Source organism: Mytilus galloprovincialis, chromosome 8 (genome assembly GCF_965363235.1).
Source record: "Mytilus galloprovincialis chromosome 8, xbMytGall1.hap1.1, whole genome shotgun sequence".
NCBI classification, from domain to species: domain Eukaryota; kingdom Metazoa; phylum Mollusca; class Bivalvia; order Mytilida; family Mytilidae; genus Mytilus; species Mytilus galloprovincialis.
Window position 1 is genome coordinate 13,256,468 of NC_134845.1, and position 18,726 is coordinate 13,275,193.

General features: G+C 32.1%; 1 protein-coding gene and 1 long non-coding RNA gene across 2 annotated transcripts in view; one reads left to right on the top strand and one right to left on the bottom strand.

The window, feature by feature from the left end:
• LOC143043128 (uncharacterized) overlaps positions 1–13,700 on the top strand; it is a 48,426-nt gene extending 34,726 nt beyond the window's left edge. The window contains exons 5-6 of the mRNA XM_076215579.1: positions 12,525–12,569; positions 12,850–13,700. Of these exons, the coding sequence (XP_076071694.1) occupies positions 12,525–12,569; positions 12,850–13,121 (317 nt within the window). The 3' untranslated portion in view covers positions 13,122–13,700. The remainder of the gene's footprint in view (positions 1–12,524; positions 12,570–12,849) is intronic.
• On the bottom strand, positions 4,781–7,771 carry LOC143043127 (uncharacterized). The gene is made up of 2 exons (XR_012968210.1): positions 7,451–7,771; positions 4,781–5,090 (listed from the first exon to the last, which is right to left on the bottom strand). It is a non-coding gene; the product is annotated as an uncharacterized LOC143043127 (long non-coding RNA).
• Positions 13,701–18,726: the final 5,026 nt, after the last annotated feature.

An 18,726-nucleotide genomic window follows, 5' to 3' on the forward strand; every position in this document is an offset into this window, starting at 1 on the left:
ACCTGGACGCAATCGAAATTAAAATCAAGACTTCTCTCGAACAAAAAAACAAGAACCTAGAACCGTAAAAAAATAGTTAAACCATAATAATCCTGATCTGATATGTTATTTCCAAATTCTATATGTGACCAAATAAATCCCTTAGGCTTTAACTCGTCTGATTTGTCCGTCCAGCGTATACGAAACTTAATCTTCAGATACAAAAATGTATCACTGGAAATTTTCAGGTTTTTCTTTCAAATAGAACTCAACTTTGTTTCGCTGAATAACGTTTCTAATCCTACTCCGGAAATATCTGAATTGTTTATTTAAATCACTACTTCCTCAAAACATCAATGGTCAAAAGCGAGGTGATATAATTTGATATTTCCAGAAAACACGCTAGTGTGCGTCATCAAATAACAATTATGATAATTGTAAAATAAATGTTTTGAGTAGTCTTGCACTAAGTTATGAATTAAATAATTTACCAAAAAAAGGTAATTATAGTATAACTAATCGCCGTATTTGAATATCAAAAATAAGACAACGCGTGATCGAACGACGCATGGATTAAACGAGTGCGCAGCACGAGTTTAATCCATAGCGGCGTTCGGTCACAAGTTGTCTTATTTTTGATATTCAAATGCGCACTCGTTTAATCCATGCGTCGTTCGGTCACGCGTTGTCTTATTTTTGATATTCAAATACGACGATTAGTTATTCTTTTTTATTACATTGGCAAATGGCTTTTTTTTTATGAAATTAATGTAGAAAATGTAAGGAACTATATCTTTTTCGTACGCATTGACAATTTGTTTTGATCCGACGTTATCGACGTCTTGACAACGCCTATTGTTGTATGACGTCAGAGAGTGAAATAACCACGTTTATTTCACATGTGAAATTATCGGTTTTTATTTTTAAAACTGGGAAATCAATGTAATTCATTGCAACCAATGTAATAAAACAAAATATCCTTTAGCTAGAAGACTATAATTTTATTGTCTTTTTCATTGTACATTTGTACCACGTGACCATAATTTTTTTATGTACATATTTCAAATATATTAAGAGTTTCAGAATTTTTTCATCAAATAGGTTATCGATTCAATAAATATCCATGTTAGTGTGCTTGTTCATAGACAGGGGCATCGTAAACGGGTTTCTTTTTTCTTCTGAATGTTTTGGTTGTTGCTGTTTATAGAAATAGGAAGATGCATATCCTAATAACAAGTCATATTATTCAACAATCACACGTCAGACTCTCCAAAGGGTGACTGGGGAGGTGTGATCACGTTCCTCCAACATTTTATATTTTTATATACAGGTAAGGAATTTCTTTTCAATTAGGGATTAACGGAATGTACCTGTTATTTGAGTTACAGTAAATCCCGCTCAAATGTACATTTTAATAGTAAAAAACAATATTAATAATACCAAATGAAAAAGTCAAAATTATAAAAATAAAATGGTTACTCTGGCATTCTTCCTACTGGCAGTAAAACCCTTGACAAAGAGGGGCGCCCCTTGTCAGTGCTGGAAGTACAAGAACATAGCCAAGTCCGGTTATAATGGGACTTTAAATTAATTTAAATCCAGATTATTTTTTTCGACTTTCAAATGCAATCATGTAGAAGTTTAGAGAAAAACCTAATTTAATTTTTCGTATTAAACATATTAACTGGATTATAAAAATGCTAATTAATAAGATAATAAGAACATTAACATTGACTACAATGTAACTAAGGAGGGATGATATGTTTGTCAATGAGATTATTATTCATTACGGCGTGCACAACAGTAGGACAACCGGATGTGCCTTTTCGGCTAAAATGTGATTCGGCGGCGCTCAGTAGTCCTACGCCGAAAATTGGACTATTTTGCGTCGGCCGACGTCAACTGAAAAATGGCGCGCTTTTGTATTTTTTTTAAATTCGTTTGCGGCAAAGTGCGGACGATAAATACTGTCGATTTTAAGCATATCTACATGAGAAAAATATATGAGTTTACATATTATTTTCATTTTTTATCATTGAAACATAAGGAAATCTTATTTTTTTACATCTGAACATAGAATTTCGGATTTTGATTTTCTGCACTAAAGGATTAAATGGCTATATCAAAAATGGGAACAAAAAAATACCTATCCTTCGATTTGCTAAAAATTTTTACAACCTATTTTCGCGAGTTTTGGCATTGAAATTCGTAAAGAACAGAGGTGTCCAAGCCAGGGCAAAAATTTGTTCCCATTTTAAAGTAGGGGTCTCAATCTTTTATAGGTTTTTTCTTGCATGGTCGGTAGATTTGAAAATTGGAAGAGTTTCTGTTTTTAAAGTAAATATTTATTCAAATATCATGAAAAGGTGAATCATTAGGTATAAAACCACTTTAAATATAGCAGTCTGTGTCACTGAATTGTAAAATTATAGATTTTTTTCGAAATTGAAGAAGGCGCCATTTTTGGCTATTTTTCCATTACGTCTATTGATATGCTAAAATTATGAGGTGTTTCTAAAAAATCTCCGACTCAATTTTTTTAAAACTTTCATATGCTAATCTTTGGTACAAAATGTATGTGTTTTGAAAAAATTAGGCACTTCTATCGAGTAGAAATGGAGAATGGTCATCTTTACTTTGTATGTCCCCACTATGGGGGCCCTGTTCCTCCCTTTACCTTGTTTCTGAAGAACACGATAGTAATTCATCTCTCGAAAAAATTATCCACTAAAAATAGTTTAAACATATCAAATATATGTTAAGACATCAATAAATTTTACTGGATGTGATTTTTTAAGCAGAATTGCCGGAATCGACCTCAACCGAAGTTGTGTCAGTATATAGATAAACGTTGTCAATTTCCGGCGCCGAAAATGCCAACGTAAAATGTCATTAAAAGTTGGATTCTTTTCTTCTTTGTAGCAATTTTGTTAATCTTAATGCCAAGGAAGGCATGCAATATGTTGAATCCATACCAACGTTATACCATACTTGGTACCCTAGAGTGTTAGGCTTACACATCATGGGACCCCGACTGATTTGTTGAAATCATGATCGTACTTTAACTAAAAGTTTTCAAAGTAACTTATAAAAAAACTAGATTCATTCCGTGAATATTGTTACCTGCCGCTGAGTTTTTAATGAACATTTAATCTGATTAGGTCATAGAAAAGCTGTTGATATTCCTTTCGTTAATATAATTATCGTTGTGTGTTTTGTTTGGTTTCTTATTTTTAAAAGGGGGCGTTGGCAGGGGCATGCTCTTTTTATTTTGTCAGAGGCATGTGTCATTTTTAGGGCTCATGGTTCTCAATCTCTGGTTACAGTGGAGGTTCAAACTCATCATGACTTTAAAAACTTATTAAAAATTCATTTTGCAGTTTCTTGGGGCATTGACATACTGACTATCAATATATCTATGCATAGGAGGGATGACCAATTCTATTCAAAGTAGGTGGTGGGAATTCTAAAGAAATCCTGGTCCGTTCACAATAGTACTTCAGTGGCGGATCCAGAACTTTTCCTAAGGGGGGGGGGGGGCTCCAGTCATGCTTCATTGATTCCCTATATAATCAACCAAATTTTTCCCATGTAAGGGCCCCCCCCCCCCTGGATCTGCCTATGTACTTGTTCGCCCTGGGTGCTTTGCCCTTATACCCATTAGCCCTGTTCTTTTTTTTTTATTTTGTTGTCCTCTTTAATGTAAATTATTTGAATGAAGTATGTAAAATTTGGTTGACAATTTTGTGCATAAACCACATACGCCAAAACGTTGCAGATTTTGTCTGGATTGACTATTCATTTGCATCCATTGCTACACATGCATTTATTTCTAAACATATTTTCACTTTTGCGTACAGATGCAGAATATTCCTTTTCAGCCTGTCTTGTGTCATGTAACAGGGTCTTTTATACATGTGGCTCACTAACTGCTTTTTGTTCAAGTTAACCTTTTTAGACATTTGATATCTGGTGGAGAGTTGTCTTATTGGCATTGATCATACCCCAACTTTCTAAGTTTCATATTACTGAAAGGTAACTGTATTTATTACCTTGAATTGAATAAATAACTACTTACAAAAAACAATTCCACATGTAAAAAAAATAAATGAAACATAATTTCAAATGATACAATGTAGCTAGCCTTATGGAATATTTTGTATGTTGTGCATCTCTTTTCTCCTTTTAGTGACAGGGGGCCTATTTTGTATGGTTGGCTGCTTCATATCTGGTGATGGGATATACATTTAGTTATGCAGTGTTGAATACAAGTCCCCACCCCCCTAATTGATAGGAATAAACAAAACAAAAATTCTTTCACTCAATCTCAACAACAAGGCAAAAGTGAAGTAAATCAATATAAGCATACTACTGGTTCTGCTCGTTTTCTGCTCTTTGGTTGGGTTGTTATCTCTTTGACACATTGCCCATCTATATTCTCAATTTTAAAGATTATTCAAGTATGTGATATGTGATAAATATCCAAAAATGAGCTTATTTGATAAAATTCAGCCTTGATCCACAATTTCTTGAAAAAGTAACAAAGCAAAATACAACATGTGGGTACATGTCTAATTTACCAGGAAAAAAGTCGAATAATTCTGGAATGGCAAAACTTGAATTTGCCCAAAACTAAAAGCGAGCTTTTTTAAATTACACTCATGCAAAATAAAAGGGAAACACTTGAGGCCAGAGGGAAGATATAATATTCGGTTGTCAGAAGTATAAAATAAACGTGGAATCTTATTAATTATATAACAGTGAAATTGCTTAAAACAAAATATTCATGAAAACAACCGAGTCAATAATCTGATTTTTTTTAATAAATATGGTGACATTTCACTTCTGCACTTTTTAATGTTGATGAGTCTCACATATTTAAAAAATCCTCTTGTTAATAAACTTTGGAGCCCATAGTCTGTTAAACTTTCATTTATTAAATCCTGCATTAGTTCAAATAAAATATCCGCTTATAATCACTTGAACCACCTCGGATACCATTCTGTACATGAATATATCTCTCATAACAAATTTCATATAAATTGCTGATTCCAGGTATCAAAATTTTTATCCTCCAGTAAAATTATTCCTCTGACAGGATGTGTTGTCTTCTGAAAATGAAATATTTTGTTATTAAATTAAGTTTGTTAATTCAATCAAAAAGTGATGAAGAATGATAATTATAATATATTGTATTTCATTGTTATTGCCATCTATGACTTCTATACAGTCTGCTCAAGTCATTCTCTTATCTAACAAAAACAGATGCTCCGCAGGGTGCAGCTTTATACGACCGCAGAGGTTGAACCCTGAACGGTTGGGGCAAGTATGGACACAACATTCAAGCTGGATTCAGCTCTAAATTTGGATTGTGATTAAATAGTTGACACAGCATAGGTTTCTGACACAGAATGAATGTGGTCTAATGAACTTAAAAATTTTTTTGGCCTTTGAGCAATTCACTATGCTGTTGAATATTAATCCTCTCAAAAAAATGTTTGAAGAAATTTTCTTTTTATTTATGAAATCTGAAATGAAAAAAATTGACCCCCCCAATTTTTTTTCACATCCCCCTTTCCCTTATTCCAAAACTGATCTCAATTCAAATTTCTAATGGAGTTTGCAACAATAACTACTCATTTAAATACATCATAAAATATTAAAACGTAAAGAAAGTGCTTGTAATCACTGAATGGTAAAGATTGTTTTAATTTATCAGTTGGTAGTAAAAGTGAATATACATTGTTTATTGTATAAAACAATGATTTAAGTTGATTCAACTACTATTCTGGACAAAGAAAGATAACTCCAATTGAAAATTCTTGCTATTGCACAATATTGTGCAATTAGATATTTCTTGCTATTGTGCAATACTATGCAATTGAAAATATTTGCTATTGCACAATACTGTGCAATTGAAGATTTCTTGCTATTGCGCAATACTGTGCAATTGAAAATTTCTTGCTATTGCACAATACTTAATATAATAATTTTGGATCCTGATTTGGACCAACTTGAAAACTAGGCCCATAATCAAAAATCTAAGTACATGTTTAGATTCACCATATTAAAGAAGCCCAAGAATTCAATTTTTGTTAAAATCAAACTTCGTTTAATTTTGGACCCTTTGGACTTTAATGTAGACCAATTTGAAATCAAACAAAGTTTAATTTTGGACCCCGATTTGGACCAACTTGAAACTGGGCCAATAATCAAAAATCTAAGTATTTTTTTAGATTCAGCATATCAAAGAACCCCAACTTGGCCAAGGATTCAATTTTTGTTAAATCAAACTAATTTTAATTTTGGACCCTTTGGACCTTAATGTAGACCAATTTGAAAACAGGACCAAAAATTAAGAATCTACATACACAGTTAGATTCGGCATATTGAAGAACCCCAATTATTCAATTTTTGATGAAATCTGGACCCTTTGGGCCCCTTATTCCTAAACTGTGTGAACCAAAACTTCCAAAATCAATCCCAACATTCCTTTTATGGTCATAAACCTTGTATTTAAATTTCATAGATTTCTATTGACTTATACTAAAGTTATGGTGCGAAAACCAAGAAAAATGCTTATTTGGGCCCCTTTTTGGCCCCTAATTCCTAAACTGTTCAGACCTCAACTCCCAAAATCAATCCCAACCTTCCTTTTGTGGTCATAAACCTTGTGTTTAAATTTCATTGATTTCTATTTACTTATACTAGTTATTGTGCGAAAACCAAGAATAAAGCTTATTTGGGCTCTTTTTTGGCCCCTAATTCCTGAACTGTTGAAACCAAAACTTCCAAAATCAATCTAAACCTTCCTTTTGTGGTCATAAACCTTGTGTTAAAATTTCATAGATTTCTATTTACTTTTACTAAAGTTAGAGTGCGAAAACTAAAAGTATTCGGACGACGACGCCAACGTGATACCAATATACGACCAAAAAATTTTCAATTTTTGCGGTCGTATAAAAATGGTCAGATTTATTAAAACGCTTCATTTGCATGGATATGATGCACATCATGTAAGAGTTAATTCCCTTATAAAGCCTTATATTGATTTTTTTATCATAAAATAAATTTAAATTATGGTACCCTTCATTCTTGAAATTAGGTTTTAAATCCAAATGTAACTATCTTGACATTTATACAGCATAGATAACAGAATAAAATCTTTAAACTATTAAAAGAATACCATTCGACCTTAAAGTCTGTGTATGATTCTTTTACCTATATCTCATTAATTATAATTTCCATCCTCAATTTATTCCATTGGCAACTTTTATATATAAAAAAGAATAATTTAGTATATAATTATGTCTGACTGTCAAATGTAGATATTTTCAGTCAATTCCCTTATGAAAACAGTCTGCATACCATGTATATTATGTTTTTGTTTCATATTTGTGGGATTGAAATCATAGCACACTGTAAATAACTGACTGTTTTTACCCTAAACAGACACTTTTGGATTACTTACCCATAATATATTCTAGTCCTATTGTTTTCTATCAAAATCATTTTGCTTTCAACATTACTGGACACTGGTCGTTGACATTCCATTTGATTACTGTTTTCTTGTTGTATGTATATCACACATACATGACATACACATGCACATGTACAAGTGTTTTTTGTTGATATATAAAAGTCCTATGTATTGAATTTTTGATTCATAGTGAACATCTTTCTCCTTCCTGTAAATATAAAGCAAATGTACATACAATTACTAAATAAATTATATACTAAATTATTCAAAGCAAAATTAAACTTTGCATTGTTATTATCAACACATTAATACAAATTTGCCATATGAATAACCAAGAAAATACATGTTTTTACTAAGTATTATAAATAATTATGCCTCAAGCATTTTGCTCAATACATAAAAGTTAAAGGCAATAATGGGCAAAGAAAATATTTCCAAGTCTTGAAAAATTATTTTTTATGTATAATATAAAAAAGAAGATGTGGTTTGATTGCCAATGAGACAACTATCCACAAAAGACCAAAATGACACAGACATTAACAACTATAGGTCACTGTACAGCCTTCAACAATGAGCAAAGCCCATACCGCATAGTCAGCTATAAAGGGCCCCGATAAGACAATGTAAAACAATTCAAACGCGAAAACTAATGGCCTTATTTATGAAAAAACGAAGAACAAATATGTAACACATAAACAAACGACAACCACTGAATTACAGGCTCCTGGCTTGGGACAGGCACATATATAAATAATGTGGCGGTGTTAAACATGTTAGATAACAATGTTTAATATCATAACATGGAGCAGATTTGTGTGTTAACAATCCTTTCGTTAACATTTTTATATTCAATTAAATTATAGTGTACATAAATATCATAACATGTACAATACAAGCTAAAATTATATACATTTTGGGGGCACTCACAACCCAGTTTTTCTCAATTTAAATCCTGGAACCACCACTGTCATGACTATTGAGACCTTGTTGGTAAAAATTTGGATGATTATATAGGGACTGAAGCATGACTGGAGCCCCCCCCCCCCCCCCCCTTTATGAAAAGTTCTGGTTTTGCCACTGAAATTTGTTAGTTTCTGGTCTGACATGTAAATGTATGTCACTGTGTAAACTCTCAAATGGGTGACGGGTGATTGGTTAATTACAATGGGGATACTACATGTATCTGGTTTATTTTTTTATATATGGGAAAGAAGAGTATGGATAGTGAACCCCCAATGTCAGAAACAAGTGCCTATAATCCCTTTCCCTTTGTATTGTATCAATTTGTGTTCATAAAAGATTTAATTTTTATAGATAAAATATTAAACTTGAGTGTACATGTATTATATAAATGAAATCAGGGACATATAAAAGTTCAAAGTTCTTTATTTTCCAATTAAGGGCCCCTGACGGCAATAATGACAACAATACACAATACATTCCGATTCTTAACACATAAACAATTAACATATAATGAGTTTTGTCTCTTGCTTGTTCATGTTGTTATAAGTGTCAAAAGTGTTGGCTGTTATGTTTTATTGTTGTTTTGTTTTGTATATGTTTTTATATGTTCATGTGTTTCAGCAATGATCCTTTTGTACTGGATTTTATTTTTTTTAAATTAGTTAGGTAGTAAGTTTATAAGGCTATTGGTACTTTACGGAACGGAACGGAATTTCATTTAAGGTATCCAAAGGGGGCATTTATCAAAATTTCGAAAAATCTTTAAAACAAAACAAACTTTAGAATTTCTGTGTTTTACGGTTTTCCATATACAAATAACACAAATGTATACTTAATCTCATCTTCACAGGTGAAATGTGTAATAATGTATAACATCGGGAAATATTCTGTAGATGAATATGTCGTATTGTCCTGATAAATTATCATGAAATTAACGCATTTGCAAGTCATGCATTATGATATCTAGACTGACCTCACGTCGTCCTTGATTAGAGACAGTGATCAAAATGAATCTGATTTAAACTTTTTAATTTATTTTTCCGTTCCGTTCCGTTCCGCAAAGTACCAATTGCTCTGAGGAATTGGTATTTAACGGAAAAAACGGAAACAGACATCTTTAATGTAATTAAAGCAGTATGATAAAAAAAAATTGTCTGACACCTCTTTTTGCATGAGTGGTATGTGTTTTAGATAGCATTTTCGACTTGATCAATAATAAAAAATTTAACACAAAGGCTGGTTACACAAAAAGTCTTTCTCCTTCCATCGGTTATTATATTTTAAAAAAGAGGCCTTCAACAGCCCGTTCCGACGATGATTAGAGACAGTGATCAAGTTGAATCTGATGTAAACTTTTTAATTTATTTTTCCGTTCCGTTCCGTTCCGCAAAGTACCAATTGCTCTGAGGAATTGGTATTTAACGGAAAAAACGGAAACAGACATCTTTAATGTAATTAAAGCAGTATGATAAAAAAAAATTGTCTGACACCTCTTTTTGCATGAGTGGTATGTGTTTTAGATAGCATTTTCGACTTGATCAATAATAAAAAATTTAACACAAAGGCAGGTTACACAAAAAGTCTTTCTCCTTCCATCGGTAATTATATTTTAAAAAAGAGGCCTTCAACAGCCCGTTCCGACGATGATTAGAGACAGTGATCAAGTTGAATCTGATGTAAACTTTTAAATTTATTTTTCCGTTCCGTTCCGTTCCGCAAAGTACCAATTGCTCTGAGGAATTGGTATTTAACGGAAAAAACGGAAACAGACATCTTTAATGTAATTAAAGCAGTATGATAAAAAAAATTGTCTGACACCTCTTTTTGCATGAGTGGTATGTGTTTTAGATAGCATTTTCGACTTGATCAATAATAAAAAATTTAACACAATTAAAGGCAGGTTACACAAAAAGTCTTTCTCCTTCCATCGGTAATTATATTTTAAAAAAGGGGCCTTCAACAGCCCGTTCCGACGATGATTAGAGACAGTAATCCAGTTGAATCTGATGTTAACTTTTTAATCTATTTTTCCGTTCCGTTCCGTTCCGCAAAGTACCAATTGCTCTGAGGAATTGGTATTCAACGGAAAAAACGGAAACAGACATCTTTAATGTAATTAAAGCAGTATGATAAAAAAAAATTGTCTGACACCTCTTTTTGTATGAGTGGTATGTGTTTTAGATAGCATTTTCGACTTGATCAATAATAAAAAATTTAACACAAAGGCTGGTTACACAAAAAGTCTTTCTCCTTCCATCGGTAATTATATTTTAAAAAAAGAGGCCTTCAACAGCCCGTTCCGACGATGATTAGAGACAGTGATCAAGTTGAATCTGATGTAAACTTTTTAATTTATTTTTCCGTTCCGTTCCGTTCCGCAAAGTACCAATTGCTCTGAGGAATTGGTATTTAACGGAAAAAACGGAAACAGACATCTTTAATGTAATTAAAGCAGTATGATAAAAAAAAAAATTGTCTGACACCTCTTTTTGCATGAGTGGTATGTGTTTTAGATAGCATTTTCGACTTGATCAATAATAAAAAATTTAACACAAGGGCAGGTTACACAAAAAGTCTTTCTCCTTCCATCGGTAATTATATTTTAAAAAAGAGGCATTCAACAGCCCGTTCCGACGATGATAAGAGACAGTGATCAAGTTGAATCTGATGTACACTTTTTAATTTATTTTTCCGTTCCGTTCCGTTCCGCAAAGTACCAAATTGCTCTGAGGAATTGGTATTTAACGGAAAAAACGGAAACAGACATCTTTAATGTAATTAAAGCAGTATGATAAAAACAAGTCAGACCCTTCTTTTTTGAATGAGTGGTATGTGTTTTAGATAGCATTTCGACTTGATCAATATTTAAATAAACAGCTGCGCCATGAGCGCATGATACGCCCGTCGTCTTGTGAAAAAACATAAATCTTTTTTGAATAACACAGGGTTGTACAGGATGTCATGCTTAGTATATCCTGACTCATTCCTTATTCCCGCTCAATAGGAAGATTGTACAAGATGTATTTGGAAACCCGACGCAACATTAGCCTGTTAAGTTTTAAGCAATAGAGATACAGCGCAACATGTGAAAAAAAACTCTTTTTTTACAAAAAACTCAATAACTCGAAAATATAAAAATGAAGCTGAGTCCACAAACGTAACGTCTTCAAAGTACTAAAATCATTCACGACGTCGGTATTTTCCCCCAGAAAACAAGCGCGTAACAAAAACACTGGACACTTAGTTTATCACATAACTTTAAATATTTACGTTCAACATATTTATTTTTTCTTTCGAACAAAAAAGTGCAGCAAATGCACATTCTGGAAATATAGATAAATATGTGTTCAGAGCAGAGAAATGGAAATGATTAGCGACTATGTCGTGGACACCTTTCAGAAAATAGCGTTAAAACAATATTTCTTTAGATTGTAACATAATAGCTGGACATTTAAAAGAATCAGGTGTTCAGTCTGGACTATCGAATCATTCATATTTTGCAGATAATTTTAAACCTCTGGTTATGCACATTTGGAATACCAAGTTATTTTAAAAAATAAAAAGATTGCAATTACATATTTTTCTTGCCGATTCTTCCATTTCGATTATTAGTCCTTCCAAATTACTACTTCTTACACATAACGAAGATCATTCAAGACTTATCTACCATGATCTTTTTTGATTTTTTTGCGATGAATTTAGTGTGATGTCCGAGTCCGAGTCCGAACAGTTCTGTTAAACGAAAATGCAGGAAAATATGTTGAATTTGTTTAAGTTTCAGGTCAAAAACTCTTATTTATGCTTATTTAATGTTACAAGTTACACCGTATTTTTTTCCGTTTTCTATATGTCCGTTTCATGCTTTATAGATTAAATTTTAATTTACCTTACTAGTAATGTGGATTTTAATGGCATGCATTCATCATTTTATCATAAAAAAATTCTTATTCTTATTCTTATTCAGAAATATTTTAAACACGGTTGTGTAAAACTTTTTAAAACGCGCATTTTACAGTTGCCGTCAACTTTGTGCACGCCTAGATTTCCTGTAAGTCAAGCAATAGGATTACTTAAAAAAAAACCACTGTTAATTCTTTTGCAGCAAAGTCGACAACTTCTATCAAGGATGAAACAGCCTCAGAAACGGGTAAGCTATTTTTTTCCAGCCGAAACTGATTAAAGTTAATACGGAAAACAATTTGATTTGAAAACACTACCTAGTACACAGCAGCAGAATACATTTACATTGTATGTAACTCTTACTCTTCAAACTACGATGCAATTATCTAGATGTTAAAAACTCGTTTAAATTCCAAAACTGCAACTTCATGATACTTAGTAGATATTTTTTTCTGGCTGTTTAATGAGCTTATACTCGTGTTTGACAATTTTTGCTGATTTTTGCAGTATCGATATCTTTCATCCAGGTTCCTCCAATGCAGTAGTCGCATACATGTCAATTATTGCAACTATTGGTGCCGTTGTTGTTATTGGTATTGCGGCTTGGAGAAACAAGGAATTTCTTCTGAGGAAACTTAAAAAACAGAAGATAAGATTCCCCAGGCTACAACGAAGTACAGACGATGAGTCCGGAAAAGAGAAAAGCGAGAAAACTACTACAAGGAAGAGCGAAAATCTCTACGATGACATAAACGAGAAATACATGATCAAAGATTTCAAGGTCGTTGACAGAAAATAAAGAGCCAGGAATACGTTTTAACTGTTACTGCGTGCTTGATTGACTAACAAACATTAAAGTATACCTTGTTTATATTCCATACGCTGATAGAAAAGATAAGCGTAGCATATAATCACACATACCCAATTGATTTCTTTTATTTGATTATACATGCCCTTTTCATACATCAACTTTTGTCCACTTAAATGCCACTGCTTTATCTCTGCAACCTCAAAAACGGATCAAAATCTGATGTTTCACTTTGTCGCGGAAAACAAATCTAAACATTCAAGCAGAATACAAGATATGACATACATTTATATACTACATGATATGGGGATTGGGGGGTACAAAGTGTGACTATGCAAAAAATAGACAGACATATCTTTGTAACCCATTTAAAAAATACTAATAACTAAACAAACGGCTAAAGATACATGTGTAACACAAAAAACTATCATCCTTGTAAACTTCGGTGCTCTGCAACAATTATCAATTCCTGCTCCACGAGTAACGAAGTCGTGGTCCTGTTGATTGATTTTATACATTGTGAGGCTTCAAATCATGGCTAAATAATAAATATTTCTCGCCTTACATGCATTTATGACTTATTATTTTGTACATATTAATTATGTGACTCTAAAAGGTACAACATGAGAAGAGATATACTTTCAAAGTTTAAATATTCTCTTTGGAAACTCATTTCCAGTGCATTAATGAACGTATATATATTGCATTATTCTTAATTGGTATTTTACATGAAGAGTGTACTATCTAATAATTACATTAGAAGTATGTTTCATTATAATATTTTATTCTGATTGGCTAACTGCACATCACATGTTATTCTGTAAGCAGTTGCATTGCTCAATACATCTTTTCACTCATGATAACACGTGCTCCAACAATAAAGTGCACAGGTGAATTAAATAATAAAATATATAAAATTCGTGTTTTCATGATCATAGCTAAAAAATGTAATTATAAGTATTGAATGCTTCTTTTTGTAACTTTATAGGGTTGTAAAAGCGTTGACCGTGCGTACATTTTTAGAATGATGCGCTTCCGCGCTTCATACAAAATGTACTTCGGTCAACGCTTTTACACCCCAATAAATTTACAAAAAGAAGCATTCAATTCTTAAATGTATGAAAACCTGTTCATATAAAATAAATACATGTTACATGTAGTGCCAAGTACTTCTATATACATGAGTTCAACAAATCAAAGTACAACACAACTGACCTTTAACTTATGACGTGGAAATTAAAAATGAAATAACCAATTACGAAAGAACAGATTGTGCAGTGAATCAAGGTTTTCTCTAAGAGACAAACCTTGTATAACCACAATCACAAATTAGTATCCATACTTTATGTGAAAAGAACAGCGCACTAGCAATACAATAAAAATAGTAACACTTAAAATATGATGAAAGAAATATAATAGATTTCATAACTGCAACAAGTGTGTTACGATATTATCCACCTTACTGCTATAAAATTTTAATTTTTAAAGCGCGAGGCTTGCCGACCTTTTCAAATAATAAAATTTTACTGTTGAGAGTGAAAAAATATCGCAATACACGAGTTTAAGTGGTGGAATCAGTTTCTGTAATGATTTGTATCCTTAACCTTCCTTTACAAACATTTGCAGAAAGTTGTGTTCTTTATATATGTGACGCCATCAGGCATGGTCTCCGTTTTTGATGACTTCACAATGGGAAATTAAAAGGAAATTAAGAGAATTCAATTTCATAATTAAATTTTGACCAATCATTTGCCGAGAACAGACATGTCTCTCGCTCAGGAAATGTGAATATAGCACAAAAATTAGAGAATACTTTAGCTATTTAACGTCAGAGCGAGATTGTTGGCAATCAAACCACATCCTCTTAGTTCTTATCATTCAGTCTTTGTACTAAACCGAACAGATGTTTTATTTAAATTCCAATGTGAGCATGTGAAACAAATGCTTCTGACAACCTATCAATATAATAAAAGACATGGAAATGTGAAGGGGTATATGTCGATCAGACAGCAACCCGATGACTTTATTACTATCTAGAGCTCTTCCAAACAACGTACAGTCCTCAGAAATCATTTTAATTAATATGATATGAATACATAGAGATGTTGGGTCATTAAATGTATACTCTTCAACTTCACAATTTTTCGGGCTGTTTTTCTAACCTTATTTTTTATTCGAGCGTCACTGACGAGTCTTTTGTTGACAAAACGAGCATCTGGCGTACCTAATCCCATTTGATATGAAGGGGTTTATTCAGAGCTCAATAATATTTAGAATAAAAATTTATAAAAAAAGAAGATGCGATATGTTTGATGGAGACAACTACATGCATTTGCAAAATGTGTGACTCGCGTGGTGTTGAAAATGAACGCCACTTCCTGATGGACTGTCTTTTACCGAGATTTAAGAAATCAACTTATATTGGATATAGAACACTCTTTTGAAGACCTTTCTAAAGATGAACAATTTAAACTTCTTATCTGCAAATATCCTAGAAAAACTGCTAAATTTTTGAACAATGCATTTAATAAAAGAAAAAACTTTTTGTATAGGAACAATCAAACATAAATTCTAATTTTGTCCACTGTTATGATTATTATTTTTTATGTATAAATGTTTAAAGTGACTTATAGGTCCAAAGGGCCGGGTGTTGATACATGTAATTACAACTGCTTATTGAAATATTGTATATTGTCATAAAACACATGTATTAAATAATTTGGTATTGGTATTACATGCATTCACCAAGATTAAGATGAAGAGGATCTAAATAAATATAGGCAACCGCCTTCAACAAATGAAAAAAACACGCGTATTGTTGGATAAACAAATCTCCGAAATGGAAATATAAATCTGGTTTTAATCAGACTGAAGTAGTCAAATTTACCTAGATTTATATTTTCATTTCGGGGATTTGTTTTGGTATGTGCAGTCGGAAAGCTGACCCCGGTTTGACCCCATTTCTTAAAGCAACAATGGACGTCATGTGATTACCATATATGGGCATTTTTTTAACAAAAAAAAGTGAAGCCCGTTTTTTGGAATTTGTATATTTTTGCATGGATTAAAAATAATTTCCTTTTAAGTGAACATTCTTGAGTATATAAGAAATATATTACTCAACTCAATTATGGATTGAACTCATTTTTTCTCTCAAAATATGTCTTCAAAGTCAAGGTGTTGACGAAAAAAAATGGTCACAGAAAATTAAAATCGTAATTTTCTTTCATGACTTCTCTGGAAGCTATGCTGAATTTAAATTATGTTATGTAACATAACTTCGACTATGATAAATCAAATTTGTTCCACTTGATATGCTAAGATACGCAAATGTTCCACTTTGATGTGGATGTGTCGATATTTCTGACGAAGCGGGGCCGTCGGTACTTCACGAGTTACGTCCCTTTGCTTGACACTATCATGAACAAATTATTGTTATATCAAGCACCATATGCTGTTATTTACATGTGGATATTATTAAAATAATCTTATTAAATATATTTTGATACTGTAACATGTGCAAAAAATTAGAGAAACACATTTTATCACTTTTCAGAACTCAGTCCCAGTAAAATAGGGATAATAATTTAATATTAATTTAATATTTTAATATTAATTTAATATTCCAAGAGTTAATTCAATATTTATGTTTTGGTAAGTGTTTTGACTGCTGTAACCAAATTATTTTAACACAGAAATACATTTCTACTCAATTAATACAAGGGGTAGTCAAAATATTCATGAATAATGGATCAAGACAGGATTAAAATGATAAAAAAACAGGAGTTCCTTTTCGTTACTGATACCTGGTCCTACCTTTTTCATTTAAATTTAAAAGAGATCATAATGAAGGTATTCTGAATGTAAAATCTTCATTATTTTGGATAAAAGGAAATTATAGTTTGCAATCCTTGTATGAACAAACTAAATATAACAATAAATGTTGTCTTTCTTGTAAGAGTTTTCTCGCTTTTGTCTTTTCCGGACTCATCGTCTGTACTTCGTTGTAGCCTGGGGAATTTAATCTTCTGTTTCTTTAGTTTCTTCAGAAGAAAGTCCTTGTTTCTCCAAGCAGCAATACTAATAATAAAAACGGCACCAATAGTTGCAATAATTGACATGTATGCGACTACTGCACTGGAGGAACCTATATTAGGTTAAAAGATATCGATATAAAAAACTCGATTAAAATTTGAAACGTAAGTGCAAGTTTATTTTAAAAACAGCAAGGCAAGAGAAATTGACTATTGTGATGTTGCAGTTTTAAATCAAAAACGAGTTTTAAGCAATTTATATTAAAATTAAAATAATTGCATTCTACTTTGAAGAGAGTGTTACATATGTATTATCCTGTTGTCTATGTAATATGTTAAAATTAAAGCGACTTTCTTGTTCTAAAGTTATCTCAGACTGAAGAATATCGAAATAAATGCCTTGTTACTTTCTAACCTCAGATACGGACCAATTTTGAAAATAATTAATTGACTTTAATCCAGTAAAGCATTGATATACCAGTGCATAGTATTTTGATATCACAATATTTTAACCAGGGTTTACTATCCATCAGGTCAATTGTTTTAGACATGTGATAAATAACTTTATTTTAAAGTTGATTATTTCCGTTCCAATCACATTTTATATGTGTATTCTCGTTTTCACATATAGATCTATTAAACTTGTCACTAGTATCAACATGCGTTTGTATGTATTCTATAACTAGCTGCATTATAACATTTGGATTTGTCCATGATTTTGTAAATAAGGTCTCACTTTCATGAATGATCATCAAAATAGTATGCACTTCCAGAATTACTTTTTTTAATGGTAAGGAGGCACCAATACAATGCATTTATTATAAATGTATGTGTAACATAATATCTAGGGAACATAATAAATACTCTTTTGAAAACTTAGTAATTAATATTATCAGTGATAGATCCAGATATTTTCATAAGTAGGGGTCCACTAACTGCCTAAGAGGGGACCCGCTTCGGTCAAAATTCAGTGATTCCCTGTATAATCAACCAAATGATTCCCAGAAAAGGTGAGGGGCTGTGCCTCCCCTAAATCCGCCTCTGATTATAGCCAGTGATATTTTTGTGAAACCATTTGTATATATGTTAGCGGCAATAGGTGAAATTAGGCATTAAGCTTAAATCCTAGGCAATAAGCTAACGCCTAGGCAGTAAGTCTATTGCCTTAATGATGTTAGGCATTAGTCTTAAATCCTAGGATTTAAGCTTAAATCCTGAAAAATATGTGCAGGCATTAAGCTTAATGCCTAAAACATAAATGCGAGTAAATAAAAGACATTTATTCATTTAAATAACAATATATTTGTAAAATAATAACATTATGAGAACTGGGGCCTGTTTATCGAAACTGTCATAAGATCGATCCTATAAGATATTCTTAGGACAGAAATTATGATAAGATTAGGACCGACTTACGACAAGTCTCAGCATGCACATTGAAGCTATCTGAGGATTATCTTAACTAACCGCGTATTGACGTAAAAAATAGCAAATGAAAAAAATTAATATTGTATCAAACTTAACCAACAACTTTAATTTAAAAACCGACTAATTATTAGAAA